General features: G+C 38.4%; 2 protein-coding genes across 5 annotated transcripts in view; one reads left to right on the plus strand and one right to left on the minus strand.

Annotated features, from left to right (window-relative positions):
* Window positions 1–535: 535 nt before the first annotated feature.
* On the minus strand, window positions 536–17,028 carry CFLAR (CASP8 and FADD like apoptosis regulator). 4 transcript variants are annotated; one of them, XM_048953223.1, is made up of 10 exons: window positions 16,914–17,028; window positions 11,668–12,099; window positions 10,735–10,840; window positions 9,466–9,601; window positions 9,208–9,305; window positions 8,096–8,147; window positions 7,283–7,332; window positions 6,390–6,465; window positions 1,941–2,451; window positions 536–988 (listed from the first exon to the last, which is right to left on the minus strand). In XM_048953223.1, the coding sequence occupies exons 2-10, from the start codon at window positions 11,961–11,963 to the stop codon at window positions 850–852; spliced, it is 1,464 nt and encodes a 487-aa protein (XP_048809180.1). In that variant the 5' UTR covers window positions 11,964–12,099; window positions 16,914–17,028; the 3' UTR covers window positions 536–849. The 4 variants fall into 4 exon arrangements, with proteins under 4 accessions (XP_048809180.1, XP_048809177.1, XP_048809179.1 ...); XM_048953220.1 differs by lacking the exon at window positions 16,914–17,028 and adding an exon at window positions 16,666–16,779; XM_048953222.1 differs by lacking the exon at window positions 16,914–17,028 and adding an exon at window positions 16,239–16,352.
* A 66-nt stretch (window positions 17,029–17,094) lies between these two features.
* The window catches only part of FAM126B (family with sequence similarity 126 member B), a 59,359-nt gene continuing 58,326 nt past the window's right edge, over window positions 17,095–18,127 (plus strand). The window contains exon 1 of the mRNA XM_048953191.1: window positions 17,095–17,200. The gene's annotated coding sequence lies outside the window, so the exon portion shown is untranslated. The remainder of the gene's footprint in view (window positions 17,201–18,127) is intronic.

The following is an 18,127-nucleotide window of genomic DNA, read 5'->3' on the forward strand; positions in this document are numbered from 1 at the left end:
ACATTTTGGTTCAAATGTGTTAAACAGCATACTTATACTTTGCCTGGTACCACACAGTGAAGTGCATTTCAGCATCCCTGGAACACCTGCCAAAATCCCACTATTTATTTATAATTTGCACAGACTACTACAAAGCGCTGCCACATGTAGTCATTTTTGCATCAGTGGTGAACACAGCACAAAACATGCCAGACTGCCTGATTTATTAGCATACAATCCTGGTGTGCTATGGATAGTACTGACAGTACGAGTTCTGGGTGAATTAGAACTTCCAATATACAAGGCAGATGGAATCAAAATTATTTAAAAAGACCATCCCTCTCTTACTTCTGTTTTGTTTAATTCTGTGGAGGCATGCTGAGTAAGCATCTTCTCCTGACATGTTTTAAGTGATGAGAAAGTACTCAGTGAATTTTAATGGTTTACATTCTAGATTTCAATGATTTGTGCTGGCCTGTCTTTTTTTTTAAGCAGCAAAAGAAAAGCCTAGTTCAGTGCATTCACATCAAGATCACTAAAATACAAACAACCAATCAAAAAAAAAAACAACAACACAGAACCCTGGAAAATCCAACAACCATACAGTTTAGAATTCTTTCCCCACTGTTTACCTGTTGCACTTGCTTGTAAGATGTGTTGCCGTTCTATACAACAGCTGCTGTTACCATCCAGGCTTTCAGTCTTTCATATTAAAATCTATAGTGCCTAAACAACCTAAAATGCTTCTAAATACCTGTGTTTGGAAGCAATAGGCACATGTGCAGTAATAAAGTCTAAGTAAAAGCATGGTTGAAACCGAGTCAGAGGAAGCACTCCTCAGCTCTTCAGACATGTCCTTTCCAATAGCAGTTAACTGGGAGAAAGAAAAAGTTTTTTCCTCAGTGTGTGCTGGAGCAGAAGTGAGTATTGCTGGCTTGGGTCAGTGGTCTGATTCCAATCATAGACTCTTTTGTTCAGTTCCGTATGGATATCTAATATAGAGAGCTTCCTGCAGCAACAGAAGTAAAAGATTTTTATTAGACAAAGAAGGAAGACACTATTTAACAATCCACAGATGGAAGATAACTATAGGCTCAGTGAGGAGAAAGTTTCAAATTTCAGCCTTTATTGCAGAAGTTATGCCTTTAAAACCCAAAGCTGAATATGCATTCTGTAAATTCATTACATCCCAAATCACTGTCATGATATTGATTTTAACAAAACGATCGGTGCTTTCTTTGCAAGATTTCAGGGTTTGTGAAAACTACTACATATGAACCCACAAGTACACTGAAAAATGCTTGCTAGCTCTTGTAGATCAGCTGTACAATGAAAATCTTTGCTGGTAAATTTATATATGCAAACATTTGATTTTTGCTCAGATCTCTTTTGATAATCTCTTTGGACAGACAAACATCTTTGATAGTTTTCATTCAACATCATAAATTGGAAAAACTCATGGCTTCCTGAAGAGTGGGTAAATTATACCTAAATGAAGAACAAAATCCTTCCCTCTCAATTGACTTTTTCCCTGAGTAAACTCAGGCACTGGCATTTTATTTGCAAGCAAGGCCCTTCTTAATAATTTAAGAGGCAATCTTTAATTTGACAAGAAGCCAGGTGTGCACTTCATAAGCTGAAGAAGAACAATTTCGAGTCCTGTCTAAAGCCCTCAACCTTTGTAGCACTAATATACATTACACCCAGATGCTTCCTTTTTTAATCTACAAATCCCAGTGCCGTAACACACTTATCTTACCCTCTAGAATCTGAAGCTTCACTTTCACTCTAGACTGCATTCCTGTGACATTGTTCCAGGACCACATACACTTGTATTTTAACTTACAACATAGCATGAAGGCACTTCTCAGGACCAGAAAGGATGAAATCTAGCAGAACTCTTTCTCTAAGACTGTAAGTTATCCTAGAAAAAAGGTTCATTTTTCCTGATTTTCATTCACCTTTTATGAGGATTGCGGAGCAGCTCAGCCAGACAACGCAGATAATACGAGGATGGGACTGGAGATTTTTCTAGTGTAGACACATCCACCTTGCACTGACTCCAAAAGACATCTGCTACCTGGGGAATAGTGTCTTTCAAGGGCATTTTTGCATTAGAGATAATTTTCTTATCATTTCCATCTATTTCCAGACTAGTAAATTCTTGCTCATCTTCTGGCACAATGTAGCTCTGAATAAAGAAAAGCTTTGGTTTTCCTCGGAGTTCAGGACATGAATCTGCCATAAAGTATTTCTTTATTTGCTCCAAAGGGAATCCAGTAGAGATGCGGTCTGTACAGAAGATGCTCTGAGCATTTCCACGGCTGACCAATATGCATATGAAGCTGTCACAACTCCTGTGCTTCTGTAACCTTGCAACTTCAAGCAATGTTTCACTCATGGTAGTCATATTTAAGTGCTTGTGACAATGAACATCATAGTCCAAGCCTCTGAAAGTCTCTTCCAACATGTCTGAAGAAAGAAAGATGTAATTAAGTCACAGTACCTCAGTCTGTCTTTAAGGGTTACAGAATTTATAATATTTCATTACAAGAAATAGGGTGTTTATCTCATCACACTAATTAAAAAAATCAGGAGTACTCGGTATTGATCAAACAGTACATGGCATACATCCTATGTGTATATTGTCTTTCAACATGATTTATGCACTTCCTGACAAAGGCATTATTTTGTAGCATGCAATTTTTTCCTAATTTCACAGACTTCAGCGTGCTTTCATTTAGCACCAGGATCCCAAGTTTCCAGGACTTAAAACATGAGGCAAGAGGGCATTAAAAAAATGCTTCACAGAGAAGATTCTTGATATGAAAAGGAATGTGCTGGATAGCAAGGGAAGTCTGTTTCAACTATTTAACTTTTCAAAATTACTCTGAATGTTTATTAGAGAAGTATATAATCCAGAGACTTGCTTTCACTAGTTAAAAGTAATCTACTGCAGTCATTTATGCTTACTATTATACAAAATTTCTTAAAAATTACTTAAAAGTGATAAGCTCCAGGTGGAGAACTGTGGCAAGCCAGAGGACAAAACGGCGTTTTCAGAAATAAAATGCTGAACAATATCCTAAAAATTAAAACTGTACACAGCCTATACGTATCTGTTACCTGTATTAACTTTAGCTGCAGGAAAGCATGCTATGTTCTGAAAAAGTTGGGATGTTTATTAGTATAGAAGTGAAACCAGATCCATGTTGTTTAAGTTCACATGTATTTAAGCATTCACAGAACCAGCTTATTATTACTACAAATTATAACTGTAGCATTGTACCCTTAGTAGAAATAATGTATACATTGCCCACATGCAGTATCTGATAACTGTGACAGAAGATAACAAGTACCACTTCAATATAAAACGCCTTACAGTCCCAAGAAGCTAGGCTGTCCCCTGACTTCAGAAATTTAACAATTCCTAATTAGCAAAGGCTGATTAGCAAAAGCTAATTTCAGAGGTAACCAGCAGCAAAGCAGGAGTTTCACTAGCCTCACCTCAAAAAGCACACAGTGAAAACAGATTTAATCAATTTAATCAACAAAACACAGGGTAGAAATACACTCTGCACTATAGCGAGGTGATGAACAGGAGCTACATATAGGGTTCTGTTCCAGTCCACTTTGTTTGATTAAATTTTGTACAATATTTCAAATACTCTAGACTTGCTTGTTTGTAAGTAGAAAGCAAAGTATCCTTTATTTTAGACAATAAAATATGCTCTGAAAATTCAAGGTGGAAGACATGAACAATTCAAAAGGTGCTTTTACACAGGAGTAGCTCAGCACCATTCAGAAGTCATATACTTGATGAAGCACTTCATTCATTAGAGGGCAGTAGTGCCTATGCAAAATGACAGTTACAGCAACAGGAGAGCTCTTAGAATTTCTTCATCTCACTAGCATGTGTGTAAACAAAGATACAAAACTTGGTAGCACCTTAGATCATACACACAAATTAAGTGTCACGATTAAAAATAATAAACCCAAACTATTGGAGCTGATACTATTGCTTAAAAATGAATCAGAACTTACACATGGCAAGTTTGAGATACAGCATTTTCACTTTGAGGCAAGATAAAACAAGAGATTACATGCAGCATCCTAGAGCAGCAATAATTCCTCAACAAACCACCAGTGACTTTTAAGGAGTTTCCTTTCCTACATAAAAAATTACCCTTCTCTTCCTCTGTTTACAACACAAGAATAAATCCTGACTTTCAAATGGAAATGAAAAAGTTAAGAGCAGCCAATTACTGCTTGAATAGCAACAAAAGCAACTTCAGTTTGAACTTTATCAGCATCTGATGAATCCACATTGTTTATACCGAGCATTTTTAATCATTGTGATACTTGATCTTGCAGCATTTATCACTGATTCAGCTTCCTCATATTAAATGTTGGGATAGCTGCAGACTCAAATGCATGCCACAGATGTAATTCCTAACTTCCTCCTTGTCTTTTTCTCTCTCTTTGGTATCTTCAGACTTCACAAGTCTGTCGGCACGAGAACTCTCAAGTAGTCAACACATTTCTAAAACACTCCCTGAAATAATGTCATATGCCCTGCACCTCTCCTAAACAGTAATCTACATCAGTGCAAGCCTTGCTTTCTATCATGTTAAAATGCTTGTTTTAATGCTGATAACTTTAGAAATCTGAGGCATAAACATGGCTTAATTCCTTCTGTGTGCTATACAGATGAATGGAGACAGAGGCACACTAAGACTTGCTTTGGGTACTTTTGGCACAACAGCAGAAAATCCATAATTTGCGGGTAAATCTGCTGAAAACATAATCCATTTGTATTCTTTCAAATCAGCAGGATTTTCTTATTCATATTTCCTGTTCTTGTGCAAATACTGAAGTGCTTACATGAGCACAAGAACAGCACATCGTAAGTTGTGTGCATGTATTTGTATTTCACTGTAACATTAAGGGGGTCTACACTGCCAGTAAAAAAAGATCTGTGCCTTGAAATGATGAGTAAATCTAAATTTATGCACCTCTGATCGTGAACTGACATAGTAGTTCCTTCTTTATTACTGGTTTTCTGAAGTATACGTGCCTTCCATCAAAAAGTCTGTTTGTTCACTAAAGCTACCGTAAAAGAGAGAAGAAAGCAGAAATGAAGAAGTAGGCCTCCTCACAGAGCAGAATTTACTTATTTGTTTATTTAAAGTCTCAAAAGCCCTTGCCCTGACCCTGTCCTTCCCATCTTGGCAGGCTCTGTTTTCTTGGGGCAAAGTTGGCATAACACTTTTTGAGTAGAAATGATGTACATTAGATCAAAGAACTTAGTTTCTATACACAGTAAATGCATTTTTGGGGGCTTTTTAAAATTTATTTAATTTTGCTACAAAAGTAGTTCATAAATTTTCTGCCTATCCCAGCAAGACAGATTCCAAAGGATGTTTTCCAGTCGCATGTGAGTTCAGTGTTTTCCCTGTCCTTTATCCACACCTGGCAGGATCCGGAATTAGTTTTAGTTTCTTGTACCCAAGTGGCAAACTGCATTGTTTTATACTATTTACCTAAAATATTATCAAGCAGACAGCAAGGTTTTATTTTGTGTCTGTGCTCTGCACTCACTTCTCTTCACTAACTGCATCAATAATTGATCTGTCTGCTAATGGTCCCTATAAAAAAGAAAAAAAGATATCTCACTGATCTTCTCCTATATCTCCCAGCCTAATAAAAATTGGCTGCAAACATTCTATTTTAATTTTAGCCCATGTGTTCCAATGATTTTTTTCTTGGGTGGTAGGAAGGGTGGGATTGGTTTTTTTCTCTGGGTTTGTTTTTTTTTTTTTTTTTTGCTTACGTAAAGACTATTTTTGGATTCTTATTTTTGATGAGGAGATCAGAAAAATTCACATTTTAACCACAGGACTTGTTACTTTGAATTCTAGGTAGTATTTTTTTCTTTTACTACAACAGTTTCAGTTAAACTGCGTAACACACAACTTGGACTGGAAGTATTATTAACAAAGGACCATTTGCTTTCAGCAATTCAAAATCAGTGGTGTCCAATATTTTTACACTTCTGGTCTGTAACAGATTCATTTTTATGGAATGGTGGCAATGTTTTCTTTGCCATCTCTGCCAATAATCGACTGCGCAGCTGTAGCATAAATACTCTGTTGGTCTCCCTGGATGTAATTTCCTTCCCCCTGACATCAGCCTTTCCCCTTTTAAGTTCTTTCACACAGAGTCTCAGGTTGGCCCTCCCAACTTCTTTCTTTAGACAATTAACTGTAATTGACAGAAAGCTGACTAAGACAACATGACTCTAGTTTGGTTGGAAAATATGCATCATATTCTTTATGTTCTAATTACCTGAAAAAAAAAAAACAACAACAAACCAATAAGAAAAGGAGCTTTAATTTCCAGAGACTTACCCGTGTCATTACCAATACAGTCTATAATCAGGCATACTCCCAAAGGGTGACTTTGCATTCTGTACACATGAGGAAACTGAAAGATAAATACCAAATTGTTATGTCATTCTCTTATCTTACAGACTTGATTCTTTTGTCCAGTTTAATCACTTTAGCCCTTTTAATCATATTCTGTTGCTTTTCCATTGAGTGACTAGTAGAAGCATATCTTCTGGAATTCAATATGTTTTCACCTGTGTAACAAAACTTCAGGACACATGGATTCACAATTTTTTTTCCTTATTTCCTGTATGGCCTTAACTTTCATCTGCTGTTATTCTATCGTATTACATTAATGATCCGTAAACTAAGACAGGACCAGGAATGGGAGAAGGAAGTTTGAGAGTGGAGATGGGATAGAGAAGCTTTTTAAAGACCTGACCCATGAGCACAGCAATCCTGTGTTTTTTCCTGAAGCGTGACTGCTAACATGATGTTGGGAACTTTAAGTTTCACACTGTCAGCATAAGTAGATAATGTCTGTGATTTGTAGGGATGCAGTGGACTCTGCTTATCAAGACAACATTCATTTCCTCATTTAGTACAACAGTGTAAAGCCCCTTCATCCAATAATCTGCAATGACTCTGCACAATCCCCTGTTCCTTTAATGACCAAAGGAACAATTTGCTATAGGCAATTCCCTATACATTTAATTTACATTAGAACTGCATAGAGCAATTCACAGAATCTATTTATTGCTGATGAAGCTATGAATGTACATACAGTTCTTGTTGCGTGCAGCTAAAGGAAATGTTAAAACAAAACCTAAGGAAAACTAAGCCAAATACCTACTTTTTTTTTTTTTTTAAAAAACTTACATGTATACATGCATCATAAGTACTAAAGCACTTACCTTATGTGATGCTGGTCCTGATTCTTGAATAGACATGTGGACTGGCTCTTCTGTGGTTAAAGCATACAGAAGTAATCTTAGTGTGTGGTATTGGTGCTATTTCTTTGACAGCAACACAGATAAAAAAGAACCTATATAGTTTGGTCAAGTTCTCTCTCACCTAGTCCTCCTAGTTCCTATGTATATTACTGAAGGAGAAAATAAAAATGCTCATGCTAAAATGTTATTTGGATTGCACTCTACATTACTTATGATTAGAAAAGGAAAACAGCACAACAATAAGCAATAAAAACAATCTCTCCCCTACTCTGAGAGAATTCAGTCAGCTAGTCTCTTTAAAACCATCGTATTTGAGAGGTATTGTGAGTTTCCAAAAAGAATACAGCACACACAGCGAGAACCTGGTACTCACTGGAAAACTTCCTAGATGGCCTGGTGGAAGATCCACAGTCAAACTGATGCAAAAACTTCCTAGTCAAGACCTAATGGGAATAGGTGCACTACACTGCTCTCCAGAGCTGGATAGTTGTCCTATTTCACTATTTTATTAATATTTATTCTATTTAAAAGTTGTCTGACTGGAAGGCACCAGCAGTTCCAAGAAAGTTTGAAGCTCTGGCAATACAAGCCAAACAAATAATAAGACAAGGCTCAGTTTTCAGCGGTACCAAATACTCACTGCTCCTGTGACATTAAACAGGGTTAGCCATAAACACGGCCATCAAAAAATTGTTCTTTCAATAAATGAAATTCATGGTACAGCTCTAACCCAGCCAATCTTTAGACAGCAAATATTAGATAAAATTTTCTTACCTTGAAAGAAGATTTCTCCATTTTGTGATTTTTCTTTGTTCACATTCTGAAACTAAAATGAAGAAAAGTCTATTTTCCCTTTCTCTTTCAAAACTAGTAATCATGCTTTAAAAATACCATGTGATAATACTTCTTTTCCTCAACAAAAAGATTACATCTTTTGGATTCAAACCTATCCAACTACTTAGAATTTTAAAACAATAATTAAAAAAAAGAGAAAAACTCTTTCCTCCCCAAAAAGTAATCAGTTTTCCAAGAACAAAGGAAAGCTTATTTCCTATGCTAGTAAAAGAAAAAGTCTCTCTAAAGATACAAGTATTGTTACCTATACAAAGGTAAGTAGAAACTTTCATAAAATTCAAAAGGAAGTTAAAACAATATTATCACAATATGGAGAGTCAGTACAAATTCTTTCCCATTAGTAGTTTGGAAAACAAGCCTGTTGCTTTGTTCATAAGAGCTAATTGTGGCGTTCTGTACGTAAGCTTGATAGATATTTATTAAATACATATCAGAAAACATCTCTACGCAAGATTAAAGATTTCAAGAAAGGTCAGTATTATTACAACATCAGACCTAAGTCAAACATAAACAATGTTGCACACAATAGGGTTTGACTGGAAGTAACTGAGTGGGTGACTTTTGACATATTGAGAGACCTCAGTTAAAATCAGATTAAAATAAACACAAGCGAAGAAAACAGCTGAAGCAAGCCACAACTTTTTGCTTCTAAGGTTTAAAAGCTATTTTCCCTGTGTTCTGCAAAGTCCACAGATATAAGAAGAACACTGTGTTTTGCAAAAAACACTCAAAACCTTCCACTCCCCAGAATAGTAGAAAAACACTTTTAAGAGAAAGGATTTTATATTCTTCATGAATAAGAAAAAAAATATATACATAAAAATCACAGGAGCTACTGAAAGGAGACCTGACTGTCAGACAATTTCTATCAGGCCTCAGACATACTACGTAACAGAAACAATAAATATAACCCAAACAGTATTCTTGTTACTAGCCATTTCTTACTCCTCAGGCTTTGCAAAGATGAATCCTCTTTCAATTTCTTGTAATATTTAGATATAAAGGATCTGTCTGAGTTACTATATACTTACCCCTGAATTGTAAGGAGGATCAATCAGACTGAGATTAGGGAGAGATGCCTGAAGGGCATTTACATACACAGGCTGAGAATGAATGGAGGACATGAAAGCTGAAAATTGAACACACAGAGAAATACACTGTGATATAGGACCTGCTTGAAAAGACCAACTGCTTGGAGCATGCTAATACTCTGACTTGTCACTTCGTCTTTAGTTAAAGACTGCATCGTATCCTTACTATCAAAACTAAGCAGTGCAAAAGTATTTTACCTTCTTGCTTATACTTCTCAATCTTCTTAATCAGGTCTATCCTGTGAATATTTCGGAAACAGTTTTCTATCAAATCCAGCTGATTTGGAGCCACCAAATTCAGTTTCTCCAGTTCAATAACCAGACGTAGAAAACTCTGTAACAGCAACAGAAAACCAAATTGTTACCATAGAATATCCTGGGTTCCTGAGTTCAATTTCTGTCTCCACACAAAACCACTTAAAAAACCCCAAACCATATTTCTGAAAGCACTGTCCAAACGCTTCATGAACTCTGGCAGCTGTTGCCATGACCACTGCCATGGGGAGTGTGTTCCAGTGCCCACCCACCATCCAGTGAACAACTTTCTCCTAACACGTAGCCTGAGCCTTCATCAACACAGCTTCATGCTGTTCTCTCAAGTCCTAACACATATCAGTCATTTGTTCTTTATCACTACAAAACAGACTTGAAATAGTATGTTCAGGTGCTAAAGGTTGTGTTTTCAGGAACTGGGCATGTTGTTGCTGAAACACTAAGAAGAGATTACCTGGAAAATATTAGAGGTCTTAGCATTATTATTATTACGGTGTGATAGACTTAAAAACAATTCAAAGGTTTTGAAGAAATTGCCTTGCATTTCGTTGTTACTACATAGCCAGCCACATGAAACATCACTTCATATGTCACAAAGCAGTAGATAAGAAAAGCTTTAGGAAATTTGCAGGATTTCTCCCCTCCTTTGGTTAAAATTAAAAATCCAAAAGAAGCCTTCAGTGTTCTGCATGCAGAGTGGCCAAGCTTTTTGAATCCTCACTTTCTTTGGCACTTGGAACAAATATTCAGAATGCAAATATACAAAGAATGACATTATTAAGAAAACCTTATTATTTTGTAAATGGAAGAGCACAAACATAAAAAGTGATCTTGTACATCAAGACATGTTTAATACTATCAGTGGTTTGAGATCCTGCAGATCTGAATCTTCAGATCAGCAACACTGAAGAGAGGTTTTATTTTGTGTCTTCTGCCTGTGAGATTCACACCAACCCTGTTTGCTCCAGAAACTCTTCAGAGTTCTCCCCAACTATTTCTTTAGCTTCTTTTCTTGCATTAAAAACAAGAACATCAACAAAATAATGAAATACAAGCCACTTCTCCTTTCACACTTGACTTCTCCCTACTCCTGCCTTGCCATCCATTATGGTACAACCTCTTCTCCTCCTAGCCACCTCCCTTTTTACTTTAATCTCCTTGCTCTAGAGGAAAAGATGAGAATAAAAGTATTACCTTATCTTTTGCCATTTTCATTCGAGGAGCAAAATCTCTGAGTAGAAAAACAAGAGAACTCACTTCTTCTTTTTCCAGATTCTCATTAATCTCCACCATTAGTACCCTGAAATAAAATTGAGGCATTTCTAAAGGACTGGTTTTTAGCAAGATCCTACCGTTGTTCAACTACCCAATTTTTCCCACATTCCAGTCTTCACACAACATTCCCAGTTCAACAACATAAAGAAACAACAACAACAAACACACACCTACTCTGCTCTAATATCCAATTACAAAATACCTCATCATGCTTGTCAGCACCAGTATTTCTTCAGACTGACTGCTGGAGAAATAGTTTCCTTAATATTTCAGTACAGATTAAGAGAAAGAATACAAGACAGTATAACACACCTTTGACTTTTAACCTAATAGTGATAGGGTTTTTATTTCAGGGACATGTCACCACAGGAAAATCTTCCTTATGATTGTATGCACTTATTTCTGAAATCCCTTAGGGAAGATCACTCTGTTCTCTTAATTTAAGCTTCTTAAAGCTAAAGAAAAAAGAGCAGTAAGAGATAGGTCACCGGAGAAAAGCTACAATGAGGCTATGTGCCCAAAGTAAGCAAGAAAAGACAATCTATCTAATTAATGATACTTCTATAAGGCATCATTTCTATCTGCTAATATAGAACTACACAATCATCACAGTTTTAATAAATTAAGATGAACAAACTCTTTGAAGATAGATGCTTCCAATGCCCTGACCGTCAATAAGTCATTAAGGTTTATTTTAGGGATTAAACTTGACAATCTTTTCACTATAACTCTTGCATGATATTCTTTTCTGTTTTTCTTTCACTTTCAAGACAAATCAAACAAACAATTTAAAAATTAAACAAAGAAAACACGTATTTTGAAGAAAACACAAAACATTTCTGAAATAGATACCTGTAATCAGGGACAAGTCTGGGATTCCTGCTAAGGTTAGCTTCCACTGTTGTCTTCTCAGTCTTCAAGATTCTCCTCAGCAAATCAAACCTCTTAACTCTGTACAACAGCTCAGACAAACCAAGAAGAGATAGTTTATCCCTGTCATTCAAAGCCACCAAAAGCTCTCTAAGTCCAGCAGTAGCCAAGTCAGGGGCAAGGTCTCGGCACAGGAAAATCATCATCTCATCTTCTTCTTTATCCAATTCTTCTTCAATCTGGTGAATAAGGACAGCTGGTACTTGGCACTTGGTCATCACTTTCTCGGTGTCCCTTTAAAACTGCCAGCCTTCCTTCTTTTAAACAGGAGGCCAACATGACATGAAGTCTGTATCTGCTACAGCACGTCTCTGGCCTTCAGTTGTAACTATATCCATTTCGACGTAAGGAATTCTGTGGAAGAGGAATAATAGGTTCTAAATCTACTGCACAGCTAACTCTCCCATTTGTCATACCTCCCTTATAACTAAAATGCCAACTTAGTTTACATGGACCTCCTGTTCTGAAGGGGTTCTCCCAGATGTTCATTACAGAACAAGAAATCTTTGGTAGGTCATACTGATCAGAAAAAAAATGGAAGTTCTTTTAAAGTAAAATTATCTTAATACAAGCCTGTGAATTCCATAGGAAGTGAAACAAGAGTCATCAGCTCGCTGATAAGAAGTCTGTATTTCAAGGGTTTCTGGTAATAAGAGATTTCAGTTCCAGTGCAATTGAAGTCTAAAGCCCTGATCTCTTTCCAGCAACCCACCACTCAGTCTCCTGCCCAAATGTCTGAAGACATTTTAAAGGAAGCATTTTGAGATTTAAGAGATAGTATAACCACACACCGTAGACAAAACAATGAAAACAACAACAAACTAAATACAGAAACACTTATCAGGTATCCATTTCAAAGTTTGAAAAAACCAAAACAACGTAGTTATTTTTACATATTAGTTACCTTCAAATTCAGGAACGTGTAGATTGCCTTATTTATTAGCACCACTTTAAGTGATTCCACTGAGTTACCAGGGTTTGAAGGGTTCCTCCCCCACACTCTCCACGCTCAATAAGGTCAAAGAACCGCTCAAAAGAAAAAATTCCAACCTTCAATATGCCAAGTAGTTAACTCTGAAGGCACAGATAAGCCACAGACCACCTCTTTTTTCACGTGATACCCATACTGAAAACTGAAAGAATTCAAAACTAGAAAGAAAAAAACCCCTCAAGATTAACAAAGTAACTAGGGTGCTATGATCAATTTCCGTTGCCACTATGGAAATTCTATCTGTCCCTCTCTGATCCCCATTACGTACACTGGGAAAGATGAAATGAGCAATCTGAAGACAAATCTTAGCACTTACAAGCAGTTCAGTTAATACACTGCATATGGTTTTGTGTAAACCACACTGTAAAACAAAACCCAATAGAGCATCAAAGACTAATACGTAGTAACACTGTAAGATCAGGGTAACATTTTTTTAAAATCAGTTTCAGCCCTGGAAGTCACATTCAACAACACATACTATGTCTAAGTGCGCTAAGCAGCTAAGGAGAACTCATCTAAAAGCTTTTTTTGAAAATCAATTATCATTTCAGAGCTGTTTAAATGAAAAATAATTCTATACACTTAACTGACTTTACACAGAGAATTGTAAGAGTTGGATCAGAGTAAACCATAGGCTAAGATCTACTACTCACGAAAAGAGGAAATCAAATTCAAGTTCCTGTGGCAAAGTCTCTTTTTATCGACAGCTATCCTTGTGAACCATATTTTCTATGGAGTCAAAGACGGCAGTGGATTTTTCCTACACTTTATGACAACCACAACAGCAGGAAAAGACATCACTATTTAAAGAACAAAAAAAAAAAAAAAAAAAAGAAAGCAAAAAAGAATAATCTTTCTGGTAACATGACTAAACCACTAAGGGATTTTAACACAAGCAGCTGCTATGACCCCAAGGTGCCACCTTCAGAAACAAAACAGAAGTTTCTGTTGTAAAGTATCATAAATTCACCACATTAGAAGAGCAAAGTATTACTTAGCTTAAAAACTCCTACACTTCTGTACCACCATGCAAATGAGACCAAATGTATTTGCAAAACTCAAAATGTCATCAAGCTCATTTTCAGTAGCACAGAGTATTCAAAAGCACCTGACAGTAACAAGGCTGTGGATAACCTTTGCTTATCAGTCTCCTAAACAGTCAGCTCTACACGTACCACATACCATGTGCGTTCAACACATACTTCTAAGCACATAGAGATGGTCCATGATTATGGTACTCCTGCTACAGCACAGAACCAGGAAAAAGCAGCACTCAGATACAGTTCTGTTCTTCAGAACCCAAAAGAGACAGGCACAGTGTTCTTCTTCACATCACATCATTTGGGAACAAGCTGAAAAGTGTTTCCAACAAAAATGAACTGTGAAGACAAAATGAATGTACTTCTGAACATGCTGTTTCACACAAGGGTCTGCTTGGTACAACTGGAGAAGCACAGCTATAGTGGAAATGCTAAGACATGGCCTGAAGCAGTGATTGAGCACCTGGTGGAAGGCAAGGCCAACCCAGGGAAGGTCAGGTGCACTCAGTACAATGCAATGGAATGCACCTGAGTGACCGGAAGGAATGGAGCCAGGATCCATAAGCAGGAATTCCACTCCCATGAACTGTAATCTGTACTGTGCAGTGTCCTATCAGGGGAAAAGCATTTTTGCTGTTAACTTCTGATTTCCAAACTAGCATCAAGTATTATTTGTGAGATGTCTCACAGAAAAACAAACTTTTCTGTGAGATGGAATTTATTCCAGAAGGGGGAGACAGAAAATGCTCCCATAGGAAAGCACCCCCAGGTACTTACAGCCAGGATTTTCAAAAGCACTTGAGGAAGTGAAATGTGTGACTTAAATGCACTCCCTCCCTGAGGGTTCTCAGTGGGCAACGACTAAGAGCAACATGAAGATCTTCAGTATCTGAAACAGCATTTTTATCTTTACATCCAAAAACATGAGTTGAGAAAAAAACAGTATATCTTCTCAACACAGAAAACAAAAGTTCATAGTCATCAGAGTTAAAGCTGCCCCAGCAGGTTGTGTGCTCTTGTGCACATGTGATTTGCCAGCATTACCACAACAAAATACTGAGAATTTTTCTGTTCAGTGCAGTGTTAAATAAGAAAATATTTCAATGCAAAGCTTCTGGAACAGGAAGATGGTTAATCATTTCAAATAGCTCAAGTCTGACATCACCACTGACACTGAAAGGTCACATTTAGGGGTGGTAAATGAAAGACATGGCCTACACAGAGCACAAAAATAATTTTCCTTCCTTCTGTTAAAAGAGCTAGGAAACCCCCAGGCACAGTAAGGGAAAACAAGCCACGGAGGGGGCAGTTTTCTGTAAGTCTGGCTATTTTAGTTCACAATCACTCCAAATTTTCTCAGAAAAGGGGCTATTCTAATACTTGTAGTATCTCCAGAAATAAAACCATAAATTCTAGGACTCATCAGTCCTCTTGTCTCCTAAAAAGGCTGAGAGAAAAACTCAAGGAGGTTAAGATCAAAGAGCACCTGAATACTAATTTCTGGTCTTCATTAACTTTCAAGCTTCCCTGAAAAAACGTAAGATTTTAAAGCTGATTTGACACCTACCGGTTAATTTCTCACCTACTGCATGGGAAACTACCTTTCTGACAATCCTATTTGCCTAAGCCTAGGCTGACCTGTGACTGTGCCAACAAAGTCCAAAAGATTTTTATTTTTTAGAATAAACATCTGAGAGTATAAGCAAGCATATTTACTCCTAAAAGCACAAGTCATTTCCATTTCACACCAAAGAAGCAGACAGAAACCCACCACTACATTAATCAGTTTCTCTGATGCTAACTTCATCATACTCCTATTTTCGAGCTTTTTCACGCTGTGAACAGTCCATACAGCATAGAACCAAAATGAAGGACACCTTTTTTTATGCAGCAAGTAACAGCATACTAGAAGTTCGCACACAAGCACACGCAAGGCTATCGTAACTCCCCGTCAGCATTAACAAGAGGAGTCTGTACAAGGTTCAAACAATTTTACTCTTTGATACTTAACACCATGCTGAAACCTTTGCTCCTATGACTGCAATGCAGACGTTGTGCAACATTCAAATGTCTGTGTGATTAGCAAGGCAAATAGAATGCTGTACTAATCAGGATATGGTCGGATCTCAAGCCTTGCATTAAAAAAGCCTTTCAAAAGAGACGAAGAAACATTTCACGCTCTAAACTAGGTCTAAGCAAAGCCTGTCATTTTGGACAGCATTTGTTTCTTTAACATTTTGTAACTGTTTCTGCAGCAGCAAAAACAGGATATAACATCAGTGCCGTAGTTATTTGGAAAGTGCTCTTTGTTTCCTTCACATGATGAGCTCATGCAGAAGCCCCTTGCATTTCAGATCTGTGATATGACTTTGTTCAGCATTAAAAATTACTCAGCGTGCTTCCCAGCTTTCAAATTTCCCTGTAAAAGAACGGGCAGGGAAAGCAGAAGTCTCAGAAAGGACCTTTCACGCTTCTTGTTCCTCTGCCAGGCTTGAGTAACTTCCCACGTACATTACCAGCGACCACACGAACTGCCATTTAAAGATGGCCAGAACCCCAGTTTTTCGCATCAAAACAAGTAAAGTTCGCTTTTACTCCAAGGAGTTTACGTAGACTTCCACTCCACTTTCTCACTAGTCACTTTAAATCACACACGGAAAAACCAAGCGAAAGGGCTCTCCAGATCTCCGAGGCAAACCCCGCCAGAGAAGGCAGTGTCGGGTTTCACGTCTCCCCGGCAGCGCGGGCAGCCGCGCACCCACATCCGGCTCAGTCCGGCCCGCTCCCGGACAGCCGGGCCGGGCCGGGCCAGGCAGGGTCCGATCTCGGAGCGCGCAGGGTGTGCGGAAAGCAGGCGCGGGGAAAGGAAGAGCGGGAGGTATAACGCACCCGAGCCCGCCGGGAAGGTCTCGTCTACAGCAGCGTGGCCGGGTCCGGCGTGGGAACGGGCGAGGCTTCGAGCAGGGCGGTGAGGGACGCCCTTCTATGTTTCAGAGAGTGACTTAAGTGCTTTTCCCTCATACTTCCCAAGGCTGCTGGAGACCTCAGCCGCCCCTGCGCGTGGGTAGCAGCAGTCGCTGTGCAAGGTCGAGATCCCTCTCGCTGAGGGACGAGGGCGGTGCTCTTGGTTGCCTTACCCTCCGTTGTTCTCTGCCGCGCCACGTTCGTCAGCTCTTACGGTTTATCGTGACTCCGGCTGTTGGGTATTTCGGAGCGAGGCGAGGCAAGAACTACGCTTCTGGTTCCGTCATCTCCTTCAGGAGAGCGAACCGAACTGCGCAAACTCACCCAAGATGGCGGCGCGGCTTTACGAGAGGACGCGGCGCCTCCCGCCGGCCGCCACGCGCGGCATGGCTACCGGCTCCTGGTAAATCTCCGGTGATGGAGATTTACCTTCGTGGTTCTTCGACCGTGAGGCTGGCAGGTAGGACTGCGCTCTCAGGAAAGCTTAGTGTATGATAAAGACTTTTATTTCGTATCTGTCATAGGAGTTGTCCTGTATAATATTTTTATATTGCACAATGTTGACAAAATATGTTCGTTGTAAATCAAGGCAGCAGCTAAGGGGTGAGGCCGAAATGCTGCCTGGCTATTCTGTCCCTCAATGATCCCACGGTGATTCATAAATTCAGGAACTTTACTGAAGCTAGTCCAGCTTGACAGCTGATGTGCCTACTATGCCTATGTAAAATTGTGGTTGTCTATGATAAACTCTCGATAAACCAAATGATCCCTTAAAAAAGGTACTGAAGAACACGTTAGTTTGTTTCTTTGTATTTTACAATCTTTCTGCCCAATTAAACTAAGCAGCACACCAATGTTATGCATTCTGAAAATGTGCTTACTGTAACTTCTAAGTGTGCTTCCATCTGCTAGTGATAGGAAAAGAAAAACGTATCTCTTCAGCTGCTGTAAATCAGAGTAGAATCAGTTGAGTTGGAAGGGACCTGTAAAGGTTAATTTGCTTGTAATAGTCAATGAAGCAGCAGGACTGATGGTTTGAAAGATTCATCCCAAGGGACTTGCAGCAACCTAACTTCAGACTCAAGCATTCAACATAGAACAGAGACCAATAAAATGTGAACCTGTAGACTAGTATGAAAACAAGCTTTACCAACAAGAAACTAAAACCAAGAGCAACTATTGCTTAGAGTTTCCAGAAGCATTATGCAGTGTGGCAGGATGGCTGGGAGGCAGTGTGTGGGCACATGCATCAAGTATGGGAACAGCTGAAATGAGAAATGTGCATCCAAAGCTAAGATTCACTGATAGCACATGTAATGCTGGCTCTTAATAGTTAACTGAATTTTAGGTTGTTGTTCAGTAGAAATTTAACAGTTTAGTCTTAGGC

This window comes from Lagopus muta, chromosome 8, assembly GCF_023343835.1.
Source record: "Lagopus muta isolate bLagMut1 chromosome 8, bLagMut1 primary, whole genome shotgun sequence".
Taxonomy (NCBI): Eukaryota; Metazoa; Chordata; class Aves; order Galliformes; family Phasianidae; genus Lagopus; species Lagopus muta.

What these genes read in the sequence shown, in the direction of transcription:
- CFLAR (XM_048953223.1), bottom strand. Translation starts at nt 11,963, where the DNA reads ATGACCAAGTGCCAAGTACCAGCTGTCCTTATTCACCAGATTGAAGAA. An exon ending in AGACTTGTCCCTGATTACAG is followed by an intron (nt 10,841 to 11,667) that starts GTATCTATTTCA and finishes ATTTTATTTCAG; the next exon opens with GGTACTAATGGTGGAGATTA. An exon ending in CTCCGCAATCCTCATAAAAG is followed by an intron (nt 989 to 1,940) that starts GTGAATGAAAAT and finishes CTGTTGCTGCAG; the next exon opens with GAAGCTCTCTATATTAGATA.